The following is an 18,270-nucleotide window of genomic DNA, read 5'->3' as shown; positions in this document are numbered from 1 at the left end:
TCCCTCCCCCAGTCTGTAGTACAAGGCTTTTTTGTGGCATGTTCTGTGCTGTTGCTTGATCCACTTAAACTCTGTTCGCTCTTGATGTCTGTTCCACACTCTGAACATGCTTTTTTTATTTAACTTTTTTCTTTTATGGTTTTAATCCAATTCTTATTTCGTTTCAGGTTGTTAAAGATAATTCCTTTTCTTTTTAGACTGTTCTTATATGTTTGCATTTTTTTTTTCATTCTTCACTTCTTTAGGCTTATCTGTGAATACTTTTATTTCTAAATGTTACTATTGGGTCTCTCTAGTTCTGTAATCTGCATCATGCACTTCAGTGTGAAGGTTTTGCAGTAACAGATGCAGGCCAACAGTACCTCTCCTGAGATACTGTCCTATAATCACTGCCTTTTCTTTTGCCACTATGTCTTGTGGCAAACCACTATCTAATTTTACTGTTCACTTTCCTCTTGTGGCTTTGTTTTACCTGCTTGCTTTTAAGAGCATCTTTCATCCAACTGAATATCTATGTTGGGTCTTCCCATGGATGTACTGCCTTGAATCCTGTTGCAGTTTTTCTTCCTAGCTCTTTTTTATCTAACTTGTGTTACTGCTGTTGCTGTGACTTCTGCTACGTACTGTTTTCTGAAATGTTAATACTTTCATTCTTCATGTATGTACTTCTTATTTTTATATTAACTCTCCAAGATAACCCTTATTTAACAGGTTAGTTGTATAGCAAGGTAAAAATGTAGGGGCTGACTCTGGAAGATGTTTGTTCATGAACATGGATTTAAGTTAACGTGCTTTGTCCTAAAAACATACTCTTTCACTGGCTTTCCAAACATGAAGAGGAAAGACCGAACAGACTGTGATTTCCATTTATTTCAGTATTTTTGGCTTCTATACTATTAGCTTCTTGAATGATAATCACATCAGAAGTTCCAGGCAATTTACCCCTAGTTGCATCAGTGTGGTGACCACAGAGTTATACTTAACTTTCTATGAATCTTTCCTTGCATGGATTAATGTCTACAAATTTATATGTGAATACAGAACCTGGCATAAGGAAATGAGATCTTTCTTCCTTTAAACTGATGTTGGTGAAACTACTAATGACAACTAGATATAGGCTTGTACTTTATTTTTAGTCTGGGGAATTTTCTTTAAATAAGGAATCAGTAGTGAACAACAATATTGTTGTAACACCAGATATTTTATTAAACTTGCATTTAACAAAGGAATCTCATCATTAGCTAAACTACTGTATGTCGTATGGGCATAAAGATAACAGATCAGCAGAAATATTGCTAGACTAAAGTGATAGCGGAGAGGTGGCGCAAATAAAATGTTTTTTTGGCTACAGGAAAAATTCAAAACTAATAACAATAAAAACTCTTTATGTACAAGGGATATGGCTTTCTACAAACAGAAAGCAAGTATTAAATTGTAACCAAACAAATTCTCGAGTTGAATGCTTGCATATAAAGTGATGTGCACACTAGAAAACAACATGCATTTTAAGTTCTCAAAGAGCATGTAGCAAGATCCAGTTTCTCTATACTAAGATGCTGACATACAAAATGGCTTGAGGGGGAGAACCAGTGCTTTTGGTTAGAGGCAGAATTATTTCTACGCTTTTTACCTTTCACTTTTTACTGGTATAAAATTCCATAAATTGTCCAGAATTGAGGACTCTGTTGTCTTGACTCTCTGGTTCATAAGACCTCTGCTTTTTTCAGACCTATCTAGCACCCTTTTAAGAGGTTACGGTACATGAGAGAGAAATGTAGAATCAAAGTAACTGAGAATGCATAGTCATTTTTTAAATGTTCACAGTTTTGAAGCCTGAAACCTGAAATCCCCCTTTGACTTCATGAAACCATTTAGCATCTATAATAATAAGTAATTTTTTTACAAAGAAGTGAAATTATACTCAAAAGCCCCCAAAGTTGTTGGACATAGGAGGAAAATCTATTGAGTCATGAAAACCCTGTGGATTTTGCTAGTAGATGGAATATAGTAGATCAGGAAAACAGATAGGTGAAGCTATTAAATAACCACTGACAGTATTTTCTCCCACCTGCGTATTGCTACTTTTATTCCATGTCATTAAAGCCCCTTGGAAGTGGAAAAGGGATACAAACAGCAAGTCGGTCAATTTTGGACTTTTGCATCTGCTGTGGTATTGGAAAAGTGGAGATCACTGTCAAAATCCTGAGCTGTTAAGTGTTGGAGGTGGTATTCAATGTTGATCTGTGAAGGGCAAGAAACATTGCCACAACTCTCTCTAGTCCTTTTCTTCCTCAGAAGATAATGTTTTGTATCTTACTGAATATCTTACCTACTGTACATCATAACTTTCCTTTTTTCTTTGGGAGGAAATAATTGGGCCATGCGACAAAGTCTGTTACCTCAAAGGTATATTCTGAAAAATTAATCTTGCCACTCACACAGCTATCCATGGGTTTGCGATGGACAAATAAGGTGTGTCTACATGTTCAGTTAATGCGACCGGATAAACCTACAACATAATTTGAGCTGTAATAAAGTAATCTGGGCCCCGCTGTCTACACGTGCATTTAAGCATAGTAATTTACTCCACTGTTAGATAGTACTTGCATCTGATGGGACTATCTGATGGCACAGTAAATTAGTCTATACCAGCCTAATTGCTGTGCATGTGTAGACTGGCACTTTATTGCACAGCAAATTAGTTTACTGCGCAGTAAAGCACACACATAGACGCACCCATGGTTATTAACGTGGCTTATGATTTGCTAAGATGCTCAATAAAAGGTAAATTGCATTTTTTCTTTGTGCTTTATAAAAGACAATATTTTAAGATGGAGCAATCGCTGTTGGAAAGGAATGCTGCCTAGAAAGATAAGATGCATTTGGCCTCTACATATCATAAAATGCACGAAAAATCCCTCTATCCCCTTACTCCCATCACCCAATATGATTCGGTGTACACAAGTTAGTCTTCATATTAGCCAAGAACTACTGTTAAATACTGTCGTTTTCCTTTTTATTTTATGTTTTATGTTCAGCAAATATGTAACAGTAGCAGTCTCAGGAACATGCATACAATCTGAATTATTTCCTTTACAGTTAAATAATGTATTTAACTCAGTAGGCCTTAATTACTTAACTTGATTGACAATATTAAGGAAGTGCTGTAGAGAAAAAAAGGGGTATTAACCTGTATGATTATGGAATGTGTACAAGAACTAAAGGGTAAGTGGTTGGGGGGAAGTCAAGAGAAAAGTAATTGAGACTTCATGCTAGTAAGAAAAGAGGTTGTTTACAGAATAAAAAAGTGGTTACAAATAGGGTCACTGGTACAATTCCTTGTATATTTGCAAGATGGGTGGAGTAAAAGGGTGCCTAGGATTTATCTGTCACAGTCGCAATGGACACGTTTGCTAATTAAGTTTATGTGATTTTTAAAACAGCTAGAGGGCTCCCTCTGCCTGGTAATTCACTTGAAATATTTCATTAGCAAGCACTTTCACCTTTGATAAGGAATATCACATAGGCTGCTTGCAGATACTGAAAAAAAAAAAGCACTTTACTGGAAGGAGCCTCACGTTACTTCAGCCCAGCAGTGCAACTTCTGTATAGATCAGGAACTTTAGCAGGGCTTTTTGTTGCTTTTAGCTAAAGTTGATTCAATCAGCTATTAGATACAAGGGCCAAAATACCCCACTACAGTTCCTGATCTATACAGACATCAGGCAAACCAGGTTCAACTAACATACTGTCTCTTCTGTCCATGTGCTAGGCTCCACGTGGGAGCACATTGAGTTTAATTTAAAGTGCTGCTTTTTTTATTTAATATTTGCAAGCAGCCATAACGAGTTAGAGGTACTTTCTTGTCACTTTTTCTTTTACTACTGAGCTTGTTGAATGTTTCAGGCTGTCATGTTCACAGGGTGTTTTAGATGTAGTTACAGGAAACCTGTTACCCTTAACAGAAAATGTAAAAGGTCCAGGCTTAATCTTTGCTTGGGCAAGCTTTCATTTAAAATTAAGGACCAAGACTAATTTGAAATTTGTCCCCCATTTTAGAGATTACAAAGGTGGGGAGGGGGCTGGAAATCTTAGTGTGAAATCCTGGTGTCATTTCAGTAGTGTTGGAATTCTGTCCTTTTCAATTTTCAATTAGGGCACAACAGCATTTTAAAAATGCTGCAAACAGCTGTGGGATGTTGAGCTGATGTCTCAACCAGTGTATGAAAGAACATGAGCACAGAAGTCCTACCTCTATATAATAGCATGGTGGCTTAGGGCACGTGTACTGGAAGTGCTCAGTTCCCTGTTCCCTGGAGGTATTTGATCCCACCAGGCTATAGGCTAGTATAGGTGAAATCACTCTTTACCCATCCTGTACATTGGTGCAGAAAGAAAAAAACAACAAAGCTTATTGGATCAGAGAAACTACAAGAGGGGATCTGTTTCTAGCCCACTGAGAGAAACTTGAATCTCTACAAGGAGAGCAAGGTGCTGAGCTTTGGTCTCCTACTTCCTAGGCAATTATACAGAAGGGGTGCAGCAGCATTTCCCCTCTCTCCTACATATTTCAAAGGAAAGTGGAAGCTGAAACTGCAGTTTGAAGAGCCCAATCTTATCAGTATATGCTAGGCTTTCTTGTTGTACACTTGTCATCTTGAGCCCCTTGCAGAGACCTAGATGGTTTCCCAATTTCTGGATCCTGATTGGTTGCAATCATGAACTTGCCTTGAAGTGCTCAAGGCTAGAAACTGTCAGGACGGGGATGGATACGGAGATGCAGCACCAGCCATTTGGAGAACTTTGGAACACGTGAAGTTTAGATGCTCCAGGGTTAGGCAAAAGTTTAGTGTGGGCTTTTGGGACTCTGATTTTGGATGAAGGCACCCAAGTTCTGCAGAAGTCCTTTACTGAATCTGACTTCATGGTTTGCTCCTACATTCTTTAAATCCCACTGATTCCAAGGTGAAAGATCCAATCTTCAGATGTTAGAAGGTCCTGGCTAAGTTGGTAGGTCTCTTGTAGTTCTCTGCTTGTGGCATACCTCACATTTATCTGTTGATGTCTGACTGTTTCCTTTCTGAAAAGACTCCTCTATTTACAAGTGCTCTGGATTTATACACCTCATGTATGTTTTTGATTGGCTGTTGGTAGCAAATTGCAGCTTTCTAAACTATTCTGATAATCTAAAATAGGTTGGATGTACAGAGACATGCTACATTCATAGCTATATGTGGCCATTGCTAGACAGTGAATGCAGTAATCAATTTTAAACATGTATGTTGTGATACACACACTTCGTTCGTTGGAAGCCTGCCTTCTGGTTCATAACACAAAGGCAGGTTTCTGGGTTTAAACCCCCACTACTTGCGGTACTAATTCAATACTAACATAGCTGCTGAGGTCCAGAGCTGGTGAGAAAAACTGCAGTGGCAGTTTAGTTCATCTCTTCCGTCTCCCTTCCGTGCACTTCCTCATTTTCAGGTATTCCAGGGGCAGTAGCCTCCTCAGGGTTAGACTGCTCATTTGTTGTGTTGGTCAGCGGAGCTGCAGCAGTAGGTATATTTTCCTCACTGGGGATGTCAGCATATTCCAGATTGGTCTGTTGTTTCTTAGTCATTGGCCTGCAGAAAGGTAGGAGGAGATTTAGACTGGTTAATGGCCAAGTAAAATTCTATCTACAAAAGAGCCTCCCGAAAGGAACACTTGGGCCCGCACTGTTCAACATCTTCATCAGCGATTTGGATGGAAGGGGTAAAAAGCACCCTGTTCAAATTTGCTGATGACACTAAGATGTGGAGGGACGTGGGCACACTAGAAGGAAGCAACAGGCTACAATCAGACCTAGATAGGTTACAAGGGTGGGCGGACGAGAATAGGATGGGTTTCAACACAGACAAGTGCAAGGTGATGCACCTCTGGAGGAACAACCGGCACCATGCCTACAGTTTAGGGAACTCCCCTCTTGTCAGCACGGAGGCGGAAAGGGATCTGGGGGTCATCATTGACTCCAAGATGAACATGGGCCGGCAGTGTGGAGAGGCAGTTAGGAAGGCCAACCGCACCTTGGCATGCATCCACAGATGCATCTCGAGCAGGTCCAAAGAGGTGATCCTTCCGCTCTATGCGGCACTGGTCAGGCCGCAGTTGGAGTACTGTGTCCAGTTCTGGGCGCCGCACTTCAAGAGGGATGTGGACAGCATGGAGAGGGTCCAGAGGAGGGCCACTTGTATGATCAGGGGGCAGCAGGGCAGGTCCTATGAGGAGAGGCTACGGGACCTGAACCTGTTCAGCCTCCACAAGAGAAGGCTGAGGGGGGATCTTGTGGCCTGTTATAAACTAGTCGGGGGGATCACCAGGAATTGGGGGAGTCACTGTTTCCCCGAGCACCGCCAGGAGTGACCAGGAATAACGGTCACAAGCTGGCAGAGGGTAGGTTTAGGTTAGATATCAGGAGGCGCTACTTCACAGTCAGGGCGGCTAGGGTCTGGAACCAGCTTCCAAGAGAAGTGGTGCAGGCTCCTACCCTGGGGGTCTTTAAGAGGAGGTTAGATGAACATCTTGCTGGGGTCATTTGACCCCAGTATTCTTTCCTGCCATGGCAGGGGGTCGGACTAGATGATCTGCTCAGGTCCCTTCCGACCCTAGAAACTATGAAACTTTAGAACACTAACCCTAATTCTTACTATGATTATATTCTAGTGGCACCTGGCAAAACATAAGCTGATCAGATTTGCTGGTGGTGAGATTGGTAAATGAGGTGGTTGGAGGGGTCTGGATCATGTGCTGTGGCAAACATGGCCAATACCACCTGAGGTGAACAAGCTAGGGAGTAGTAAATGGGAATTGGAAATTTACTATTATCTAGACAGTGGCTTTGAGTCTACTGAGATGCTACAGACAGTTCTGGTATCTACATTTTAAAAACAAGATGCTGAATAATTAGAAAAGCTGAAGGAAAAGTACAACAATTATTCAAGTTCTGGAAGAAAATACTTGACAGAGACTTGAGCAACTTAATCTGTTAAGTTTATCAAGGAGAAGACTGAGCAGTGACTTGATTAATATGCATAAGCAGCTTCACAAATGGAAAATAAGGGGTAGTAAAGGGCTTTTGAAACTAGCTGAGAAAAGTAACAAGGAGCAGGCACAAAGGTGGAAGTTAAGGTCGATTTTATGTGGGAAATGAGCACAAATGCTTAATAGTGAGGGTGACTGCCACTGAAGCATCTTATCCAGGGGAGTAGTGGATTTTCTTCATCTTGATGTCCTAGTCCTAGTCAAGGCTCTCTGGCTTTTTGGGGGAGATGCCTTAGCCAAGCTCTGGGGTTCAGTACAGAGCCCTGGAGTTGCCTCATGTTATGCAGATAGTCAAACTAGACAACCTAATAATCTCTTCCAGCTCTAATATCTGCATGTGGGTCCATGAAACTTCTCAGGGTCCCACTGTGCTTGGCATTACTCCTATAATGAGAAGCAGTATCTGTCCTGAAGATATCTCTAAATAGACAAGATAATAGAGATGGGCACCTGAAGCACAGGAGCCGGGAACAGATACTGCATTTATCCCAGAACCAGTTGTGCCTGTATTTGTACTCGAGCAGAAAAGTTCTGGAATTACCATGTGTGTGTCCATGTCCCTTCTGGTCAGAGTTTAGAGAGCAGTTGAATGAACTGTGACATATGTGTGTATATGTATATAATATGAAAAACAGCAGTTCATTCAACTGCTCTCTAAACTCTGACCAGAAGGGTTTTATATATATATGTACACGTACACACACACGTACACACAGTCAGAGTTTAGAGAGCAGTTGAATGAATTGCTGTTTTTCTGCTACTGATTCAATTATACAAACTTGGACAGCCATTTAGATCCATTGTGATACTCTGGACCTAGCTTAACACCTCTTATGCCATGAAGCTTTTTAGAGTTTTTCCTAGAACATGGACATCTGAATGATCACACTTTATTCCAGGAAAAATGGTTCTCCTGGGATAAATGTGTTTGTTGCCAGAGTGAGAGCTTTGTCCAAGGTCAAACAGGAATAAAGCTCAGGTCTCCTTTGTTTCGATCAGTAGTTTTCAACCTTCTTTAATTTTCAGACCCCTAAAAAATTTTGAATGGAGGTGCAGACTCCTTTGAAAATTTGAATGGCAGTGCAAAACCGTTTGAATTCTAAGTGTGAGTATTCATGTACTTTTTATTGATCATAGTCATCTTTCACGGACCCCTTAGACATAATCTGTAGACCCTCAAGGGGTCTGCAGGTCACAGGTTGAAAACCACTGGTCTGAATCCAAGGTGTAGTTCTGTTGTGTTTGACCAAACTCGTACCTGCCCTCCACTGACTTCTATCAAGTCTGAATTAACTCACATGCTGCTTTTCCAAGGTGTCACTGTTTTCCCTTATTACTTAAGAAAATAAAGCCTGTAGTTTTTCAGACACTGTTATGTGATAGACCTGTGTAATAATGGGGTATTATTTAGCCTCAAAGAGATATCAGCTGCCTCTAAGTAATGCTTTGAATCCGCATCTCCCATCACAGCTTTAGAGGGTTTGAAAGGAATGCTAGCCTCCGAATCAAGCAAATGGAAATTCTTACTGCATTTCATTAATTGTTGCCTTCTTTTTCTTCTCCTTTTTGGTTAAAACCCAGACAATAATGCAGATAACAGCAGCTGCCAGTATTGCTCCAATTAATGCTCCAGCAATGATACTTCCTTCCGAGTCTGACAAGAAGCACATGCACAACATTAATTTTAAGGCATCATTGATGCAGTAATAATCTTGTCAAGGAGATAGTAGATGGAAAGAAGAGATCTAGAGTGTGTGCTTCCAAGAAAGTAAAATCATATAGGAGAGAGAAAATCAGCTTTTTGCTGTGTTTTGACCCCTTGCTGTTAGGTATATGACCCCATAATGCTAGTTTTAGCTCAGCACAGGAAGATGAGCGGATGCTTGTCTTACTATTTGACAATATTGTTTGCTCTCTGACCCTTGCAATTGGTGCTTTAGTTCTGGGTTGATCCTCTGACCACTTGTGATCCCGATGGATGCTATTTTTGTTTTTCATGAAGAAATAGTTGCAAACAACAAAGTTAACGTTCTCCCTGTGCATTTCCTTTTCCAAAGCAAATTTTTCAGGTAAGAGACCACCAAGTAAGAGAGGAATCATTTCAAGGCCTATTGGTTGGTTTTCAAAATGTTCAATTGTATTGATTTAACTTAGTGAACATTTTACACACAGCTCTGGTTGGCCACAGGTATTCTAGTGTCACACCAGTACATTGCTGTACAACTCTACAAACATCACTGAAATGCTCTAGTCAGAGCAGAGTGCGTGGGTATGTCATTGTAAAGCCAAGTAGACTCAAGATCTGGGTCTGTTTGATGAAAGCTAGTTAGAGGTTCTTGGGGTTTTGTTTTGTTTTTTAAGTCAGAGGGTCCACATTCAATTCCTAATGCCTGTTATTTACCAAAGGATGTAGCAGTTTGGAATGCCGTCTGAACTGGATATCTATTTATTTGGAGTTGATCTCTGATGTTAAAGACCAGTTTTTCCCAGCCAGGGGTTTGAATAATTTATGCTTACTCACTGACCATACCTCGTGAAAATTTATGGGGCTGATGCAGCCTTCAGTCTAAGCTGTGCCTTTTAAACCAGAAGAAACTCAAGCTGTTTTAAGCCAAGAAATCTTGGATTCAGTCTAAGACATAGCCAGAGATATTCCATTACATCATCACTTGTGTAGTGTTTTGTATGCTCAAAGTAGCTGCACATGTTAATTAATCCTCACAATACACTTGGAAGGTATGTTGCTAAATATATGTTAGCAATGCCATTTTACATGCTGAATCATGCAGTCTGACTTGCTTAAATCCCTGCAATTCCTTGGTAAGAGCTGGGGTGAGAACTCAGGAACTCCTGCCTACCAGCAACCCATTCTGATTTCAAAGTAATCTACCTTTTTAAAAAGTGAGGATTTATTGCCAACTGATTATGCTGCACAGAAATGACTTTGGTATATGTTCAACTCACGGGTTGCAGTCAGGTCAAGTTGACAGCTGCTGTTTCCCAGGATGTTACTGGCAATGCAGTGGTAGTATCCTGTTTCAAAGGTAGTGAGATTTCCAATAATAAGCAGCCCAGTTTCTGGATCTGTGACAGGTAAATTATGCACATAAATTCATGCATGTGTGGTATCAAGGGAATCAGTTATTAAGACATGAATAAGAGCGATAACTATTGCAAGATGAGCTAAGGTTTGTATCATAAATTTGTTACTTCATTTATGTGAGGTAAGGCATTTTTTTGTGGTATCTTTTACTGGACTAACTATAGTTAGGAGAGCTGTTGATCAAGCTTTCATGCATCAGTGTCACCTGAGGAAGGACACTTAATCTCTGAAATCTCCAAAGACTCTGGACGTTTGGGCAGTGGCATCAAACGCTTTGGTCATTTTCTTGACTATCACAGCTACAACAACATTTAAATTAAGGGTTTTCTTTAAAAACTGCATTTCTTCCTTGAAAAGTCATTATAACATTTTACAGACAAATCTGCATTAGTGCTTGAAGACGAGGCCTCTATCCTGAATACACAGAAGCAAGTGTCTAATTTTACTCAGATCATTAATATTGAAGTCAACTGACCTTTTCTGTGGGTAAAGTTTTACATATGCTTATGTGTTTTCCAAATGTGATATTACAAATTGAATTAAGTTTTATTTCATCTCCAAGGTGAAGGAGTAAAGAATTAAACTATCTTAATATTATAAAGGTAGTTATTATAAGTCTGATTTTTTTGATACATGTTTCAAAATGTTTTGAAACAATCGGCAATACTTTCTCCAGCAATCAAGAACACAAAGACAGCACGTTTTTATGGCTGTTAGTAAATTTTGGTAGGTCAAAATAAATTTAGATTTGTGATTTTTGGAGCATACAGGGAAGGACCTGCTCTCTATGCTGTATACAGAAAAGAGTATGGAGACTGGCTATCACACACCCAGTTTTTAATGTCCCAAACTGGCCCTCTGTGGTTACTCACTGTATTGTTCTCTCACAGGTTTGATGGTATTCCCTGACAGTCTCTGCCACTGGTATGTAGGAGGAGGCATCCCTTCTTGTGAATGACAGGCGAGAGAAATTACACGATTGGGCTCTGGTGTTCCCTGTATACTGCAGAGGGGCTGTGAAGGTTTGACTGTAAAATAACAGCAGAAAATGCAAATACGTCATAGTTAGAAATTCTGGGCTAGAATTCTGCTTGACCAAACATCAGTTGCTATGTCTGTATAAACCTAGGGTTGATTAATAGACTTGAATGATGTTCTGGATTTCTACCAGTATAATGGATAGCTTACAGGTCTGCCCCCCACAGTTAGCTTGGTTGTATTGTCCACTTAATTCTAACTCAATTTACGCATATTGTAATAGGTCTGCATCTTAACTGCGGTAGAATTACACCTGGGATACACGTAGTCTAGTTTTTGCCTACAGGAGTGGTTTTTTTTTCTTTCTTTCAAGTGATAGCTACAATGTCCTATTTAAGTCATGAGTCATACTTGCATATATGTTCATTATTATTATGCAGTGCAGTAATATTTGCAAATGTTCTTTTTAAAGACATTTTTAATATCCATGCTGTTAATCTTTTTTTTTTTCCCTGTGCATTTCTTTCCATCTCGGGTTTGGTTTTGGTCTGTGCTGGATAGGCAAATGCTACGGCTGGAACAGTTTTCTAATATGCCCTTGCTTGGGCATTGGTCCATTAGCCAAACAGACCACACACCTATTTAAAGAGCAGGTGGAGAGTTGTAAGGTGAGACTGGTACTAACATCTGTCTTGCTAGCAAGTCAGATTTGTCCCATTCCATTGCTTTTCATACTTGTTTAGCTGTTTGTTAATGGTTGAATTAATTGGTTTCTTCCCCTTGATGTTAGGGCTGCACAAAACACAGAATAGAGCTCAGTTTGTGACTAGGGGTCTTGTGACTTGCTTTTAATAGAAGGGTAGTGTTAGAGTTGTTCATAGTATATGGGAGAAGCAGCTTAAATTCAACCAATGACCATCCTTGTGGCCTTAGACAAGTCATCCATACCAAATATTTTTACGTGTGGAGGCCTAAAACTGATTTCACGGTTGGCCTGATTTACACAGCTACTTTAGTGTCTCAAGTCTTAAAATGTTGGTCTTTTCTCTAAAACCCAGGCCCAGCTATCCCAAAAGTAATATTTGGAAGCAGTGGTTATGCTTGTCCACATTGGCCTGTAGACAGGCCTAACTCTAAATGATTTTAAAGGCTTCTTTAATGATGACCAGGTCAGGACTGAGAGGTTCCATGTGCTAAGAGGAGGCAGCTCAGATGGTGTTTGGCTTTTCTGGGAGCTCAAAACCAGGACAGGTTCTGGATATACAAGAATAATTTATTTGGTGTCAATTTAGAAACAAGTCCTGCTTCTTTACTTTGAGTGTTTTAGTATATCGCCAAGTAAAGGAATATACATGTCCAGAGAACATGCTGTGCTAATAGACCAAGAAGTCTCTGCCACTGTAAAGGAGAGGATGCTGGGCTAGATGAATCTGTCATCTGACCTAGTCTGGCATTTCTTATGTCCCTAAGTCACATTGGGAATCTGCAGCATGTGGACTGGATTCAGCCTGCAGAGCCAGGGGTCTTTGTTCTGTTGGTAGGAGGCTTCACTAGTGCCCCAGCCAGGTGGCAGGGAGAAGTCACAGCAGCAATGTCCTTAGACCTGAACTGAGTTATTCTAGCCCACCACCAAAAAACACTGCCAGCCACTGTTCTTGGGTGCTAATTTCCCTGTACCCCCAATCATGCCTCCTCACCCCCAATCACATATTTCCCTTAGAGCATTTTTAAAGCCTGAATTTGACACCATGCAGTAAAGCAGCAATGCTACAATATAACAAACAGAATGAAAAGATAAATTACCTAGTACCCTGACGACCACTGACTTTTGGTTCTGTCCATTTGGATCTTGTGGGTTGAGAACTTCACAGTTATAGAGGCCTGTATCTGAGGGCTGCATGTTAGAGATTGTTATTGATGCGTTTCCTGGGTTTGTTGCAGCTGTGATCCTATTCTGAAATTTTCCATATTCGTACGACTGTCCACCCTGATAAAAATAGATCTGTGACAGAAAATCAAGTGTTAGTTAAATATCAAAGAGTGCTAACTGCCTTTTTGTTTGGTAAGCTCTTAAATACAAGTGGAATTTTTGGAGAAACAAACCTTCCTTATGTCAAATTTCCATACAATCAAGAAAACTGATTAAAGCCATACTGTACTTTCATAAAATTTGTTTTTTCTTTTTCTTTTTTGTTTCTCCCAAAGATTTCAAGCTGCTTTTAGCTAATACTATGAATCCCCAGGCATTAAGCATAATAAGCTTATTTTGCTGATCAGTAGATAAGCACTTCTACACCCTAATCCAGTGTTGACTGAAGTCTTTAGGTAATGTTATCTAGAAATCATTGTTAGCTTACAGCAAGCCACACCCCAAAACTGCAGAAGTATGGTTGGCTAAAGCAATGATAAAAATTTGTAAATGAAGGTCAAATCCTAGACTCAAGTTTCCTGCTGTGCAATGGCACCTCCTTATATTATCATTTCTTACACTAACCTTAATACAACAGCATCTCCCATCCAGCTTTTAAAAGACGTAAAAGACAATAACAGTGACATTCTGCACCCCCACTCCCATTCCTGAAGTTAATGGCAGTAGTTTAATTCATGTCAGTGCGGTCAGAATCTCAGCCTAAAGGGTCTATTCTTCATTTGAAACAGTTTTTAAAGTCCTGGCATTGTCAGGCAGAGAACAGCACAGAAAGTGAGAGTGAAAATAGGTTGCTGCTTAACACTCCCCACCATGTCAGGCAGGCCATGCACAGAACTTTGAGATTAAAATGTTTGTACATGTGCACCTTAACAAGATGTTGACTGAGCAGCAGTGAGCACAGGTAGGGAATATAGGGGGCGAATAGGAAGAAAAGTGAGCACAGAGCCTTCCTATAGTGTAGATGAGGTAATTTTGCTGATCTTGTTTTTATAATATTCTTTTTCTCATTAGGTGAGCTGTGGTCGCTAAGATCAGTGCAGTAATTGTTATACTGCAACAGGCAGTTATGGTCCGGTGGTAGAGGCTGTAAAAATATTCATTATCTTCGTTTTCCAATGCTGTCCCCTAGAAGGGGAAGTTCTTCTAATCCCATGTGCAGTTCCTGAAGCCTGAGGCCTGATAATTGCCATTTCCTCTTGGCTAATGTGCCTGTGAAAAGTCATCTTATTCATATGGGAGCCTAGAATTTAAAACTCTGTAACTGATGTTACATCTGTCTCCAAAAATATTGATGTACATATATAAAACATTTTGTCCTCTTTTCTGACTCCTTATAACTTCTCTGTCTGGGGTTGTGTGATCCCAGCATGTGCTTCTGCCAGTGGTGGGGGGTCAGACTAGGTGATCTGTGCAGGGTCCCTTCTGACCCCAAACTACTATGAAACTATGGTTTTGTTCACTATTCAGAGGCAAGAAGAACTTGCTTCCAGACTAACACTTCCCAAACCACAAAGAGACAGTCTGTGAGTCTGCATTTATGATGGTCTCCCTAAAAAAAAAAAAATACAAATGCAAAATAGTATATATTCAAAGCTGTTAAATTTTCCAGGTCAAAAAAGAACTGTAAGGAAAAAGTAGCAGTGAACAGGGAATCTGGACATCACTAGGTTTTGAGTCCTGATTCTGCAGTGCTGATGCAGAAAGAACCTCTGCACCTGTCTCATAGGACATAATTTTTAAGTTTTGGTACCATGCATACAACTTCTTGGCAAGTATGTGTTTTTCCAGCTTGAGCTCTCTAAACAAAAGAGTTTCAGAAAGAAAATGCACTAGAGAGTCAGGGGTCTCTTAATCAGCATTGATCATCTGACTAGTTTAGAAAACCAGCAGTAGCACTAGAGAGTCTATCAACAGTCTGCTGGGCTGTAAGAGGCAGCCCTACTCCCACACCTACTAATATCTAGAGAGGGACCTACATTGAAAGATTGCACATTGAATCTAAATCCTAACATTTCTAAAGTTTGACGGTGTTTGGGTTGTTTTTGGGTTTCAGGCCTATCTCCAGTGGGAATGGGTTTGATCTTGTTCTCAGTTAAACAGGTATTCTTTCATTGCCGCAAATGTTCAGGCCAGCATGCTCGAGTGTTTAAAAAGGCTAAATTCTGTTCTCAGTTGGCCTCAGAAATGCTTAGAATTTACACAAGTATAAATCATATCAGAAACTGCCCCCTCTGAATACTGTATTGGCATACTTTACACTTGTCCATACTGTGCACTCATTTAGTCTTCCTTGGGCATAAGCCAATATCCCCCATGATAAACATGAAAAAAATGCTACATCTGGGTGTGGCGTAACAGTCGAGCTCCATTGAAGTCAGTCCAGACTGTGTAGCTGATCCTCTATGCAGTGCTTTGGAAAGCTAATATTCTGTGCTTTATCTTCTATCTAAACGCATACAAAGGAAATGTTTTATGTGCACTGAAAAATCAAGGACAGGTGTCTAAAGAGATGAGAATATTTATTTTTCGTTGCAGATTTGAATAAACACTTTCCATTTTTGTACAATGAAACAGAACACCCTAGAGCAATTAATTTGGCTTGGCTGTAGATCCAATTCTGTTCAATGCTTCTTACATGCTCACCTCAGCAGCTATGTTGTTTATTGCCTGAAGGTAAGTTGTGAACACTGAGTAATGATGTTGTTAATTGCAAAATATATATTTTGTCCCAAAGGTCTGACTGGCTTCTAGTACACAGGAAACATTTAACATCTCATGTTTGGAGTAGTATGCTGCAGCTTTACTGCTGATTTTAAATTCATTTCAAATCAGTAGTTTTTGCTTTGTTTCAAAATTGCATTTTTAAGGCAAAGTCCTTGTATTTTTCTTTGCAGAGTCCTCACATCTGTCATGCAGGGAGCAAATCTGAAATGCAAATCTTTGCAAGACTTAATTTCAGTCTGCATCATGGCCTATTTAACCCTTGAGATCTGTGGCTCTGCTACTCCTTTTAAGGTGAGCAGGACACAATTTGGTGTTACATTGCTATTGTAGCAACGTTGTACAACTGGTCCTATTTTATTCCTGGTAAACGTATCCATCAACATTTTTTGTGATCATGCCTGTACAAAAGACTTTCCCCCAAAAAATAACAAATGGGAAAACTTGGATTTATTTTTATTTTTAATTGCTTAAAACTAAAAATCTAATGCCTGGGCAAAATTTTTGGTTTCACTGGCTAAAAGAACATTGTTAGCTAACCTTTTTTTCCTCTCCCCTGCCCCCAAACTTCTCCATTGGGGTAAAAAAGCCAATATTTATTCCAAATTGGACAATTATGGCAGAAATTTCTGTTTCAGTAAAAATCCATGTTAAAAATGAATTTCTGACAAACTGTACCAGGAAGTTCAGTTGTCTACAAACCACATATTAATTGACTGAATGTAGCTCTTAGCTGCACTTGTGCAACTCTCTTGAATCTGCTGTTGCAAACAGAGTGCCCTGCCTTGGTTCAAAATCAAGCTGCACAGAAACCAGCTATAAAATTGTTACATATTTTCAAGCACCAACTTTGTAGCTGGTTGGTTCTCTTTATAGCTGGATAGATACGTTTATGGTATGATAATTACTTTGTATGTGTGGCTGGTTTAAATTTATTGTGCAGTTAACCAGTTCATTGTATAATGTATCTAGTGTGGCAGGTGCTTGCGACTAGTGTTTATTCAAATGGTCCAGGTTCTGTTCAAAAGTAGAAAGGTAATACTTTGGGCTCTTACCTTGTAAAATTAGTGCTGGGATGGGGGAGAAGGAGACACCTTCACATTTTGCTGTTTTTCAGCAATTCTTGCCTAGCACTGTAGCCCTTGATGGCTGCTATTCAGAGGGGCTAAGCAGGATATAGGAGGTCCAAAGGCAGCAAACAACATCTGGCTCTTTGTTTTCATTTTACTTTGTTCTAGTGTCAGAAACCTCTGAGTATTTAAAAAAGAAGATACAGAGAAAAGTGGCCTTGTTGCTTTGAGAAAAGGGGTCACTTCCCCCACTGCCCCCCAAAAAACATTTTTGGTTTCAGCAAACAGGGTTTATATAACAGTTGCTCTCTTTCTCCAGCTGTAAGGAGCCTGTGACAGATCTAAGGAAACTGATAAGTTCAGCAGAGAGCATGGGCATAACATCCAAGACACCTGTTACCATGTTGTTTATAAGTTCTACAGCAGTTAGTAGATTTTTGCTTTTATGGTCTTGAGCTAGTTTAGTGGTTTCAGTGTAGCTGTGCCATGAGTATAAGGTAGAGATTAAAGATAACGTAGATACAGCTCAGAAACTAAATGAACACTCTGCCTCAAATTTTAATAAGGATAATGATGCCCAATCCTGGGGCAAGATTAGAATACTAATTGGAACTGGAGTGGAAAAGATAGTCGCTACATCCAAAAAAATCCCAAACCCTAAAAGAGCTGTAGTTTCTTGCATCAGGGGTATCGATAATTGATTTCCCAGAGTTCTGGCATAGGAAATCACAGGTCAGGTAGGAATTATTTTATTAAATCTACCCTGTGAGGCCAAGTAACATGTGACTGAAAAATAGTAAATACCTGTATTTAAGAAGGGAAAGCAGGAATGAGCCAGGTAACTGCAGATCTTTTAAATCTGACTTCCATAACGTGCAAAGCCTTGAACAGATTTTCAGGAATGGCTGACTAAAGACATGGCACTAATTGGAGAATGGTATAAATTGCAGCTTGGGCTCCTAAAAGTAAAATGTGCCAGTCTAGTCCAATGTTTGTCTTTGATAAAACTGATGATATTCTAGATGCACAGCATCAGTAGATGTAACCTGACTAGATTTCAGTAAAGATTTTCCATATGGACATTATTAGTAAAGCTGGAAAATGTATGAATTTGTACAACTGTAAGGTGGGTAAGGAACAGGCCAAAGGGGAGATGACAGCAAGTCATGTTGAAAGGGAAGTACTGGGGTGGATAGTAATTCCCAACAGAGTTCCTTAAGGACTAGTTTTGGGACTAATTTTCATTAGTATTTTTATTAATGATTGGCACAGAAAGTAGAAGTGTGTGAATGATGTGCACTAATGAAACAAATTTGGGAAGTCTAGAGAACAGAATGGCATTACAGAGGGAACAGAATGACATTGAGAAGTGTATGCTATAGTTGTCA

The 18,270-nt window shown here is 39.8% G+C and overlaps 1 protein-coding gene across 1 annotated transcript in view; it reads right to left on the bottom strand.

The window, feature by feature from the left end:
• Nucleotides 1-13: 13 nt before the first annotated feature.
• VSIG1 (V-set and immunoglobulin domain containing 1) overlaps nt 14-18,270 on the bottom strand; it is a 29,866-nt gene continuing 11,609 nt past the window's right edge. Inside the window, exons 4-8 of the mRNA XM_090060077.1 lie at nt 12,965-13,163; nt 11,056-11,211; nt 10,045-10,164; nt 8,608-8,734; nt 14-5,624 (exon numbers count right to left, since the gene is read on the bottom strand). Coding sequence (XP_089916203.1) covers nt 5,438-5,624; nt 8,608-8,734; nt 10,045-10,164; nt 11,056-11,211; nt 12,965-13,163 — 789 coding nt within the window. The 3' untranslated portion in view covers nt 14-5,437. The remainder of the gene's footprint in view (nt 5,625-8,607; nt 8,735-10,044; nt 10,165-11,055; nt 11,212-12,964; nt 13,164-18,270) is intronic.

Source organism: Crocodylus siamensis, chromosome 8 (assembly GCF_052110815.1).
Source record: "Crocodylus siamensis isolate JL-2025a chromosome 8, ASM5211081v1, whole genome shotgun sequence".
Lineage (NCBI taxonomy): Eukaryota > Metazoa > Chordata > Crocodylia > Crocodylidae > Crocodylus > Crocodylus siamensis.
This window is presented reverse-complemented; position numbering and strand designations above follow the sequence as displayed.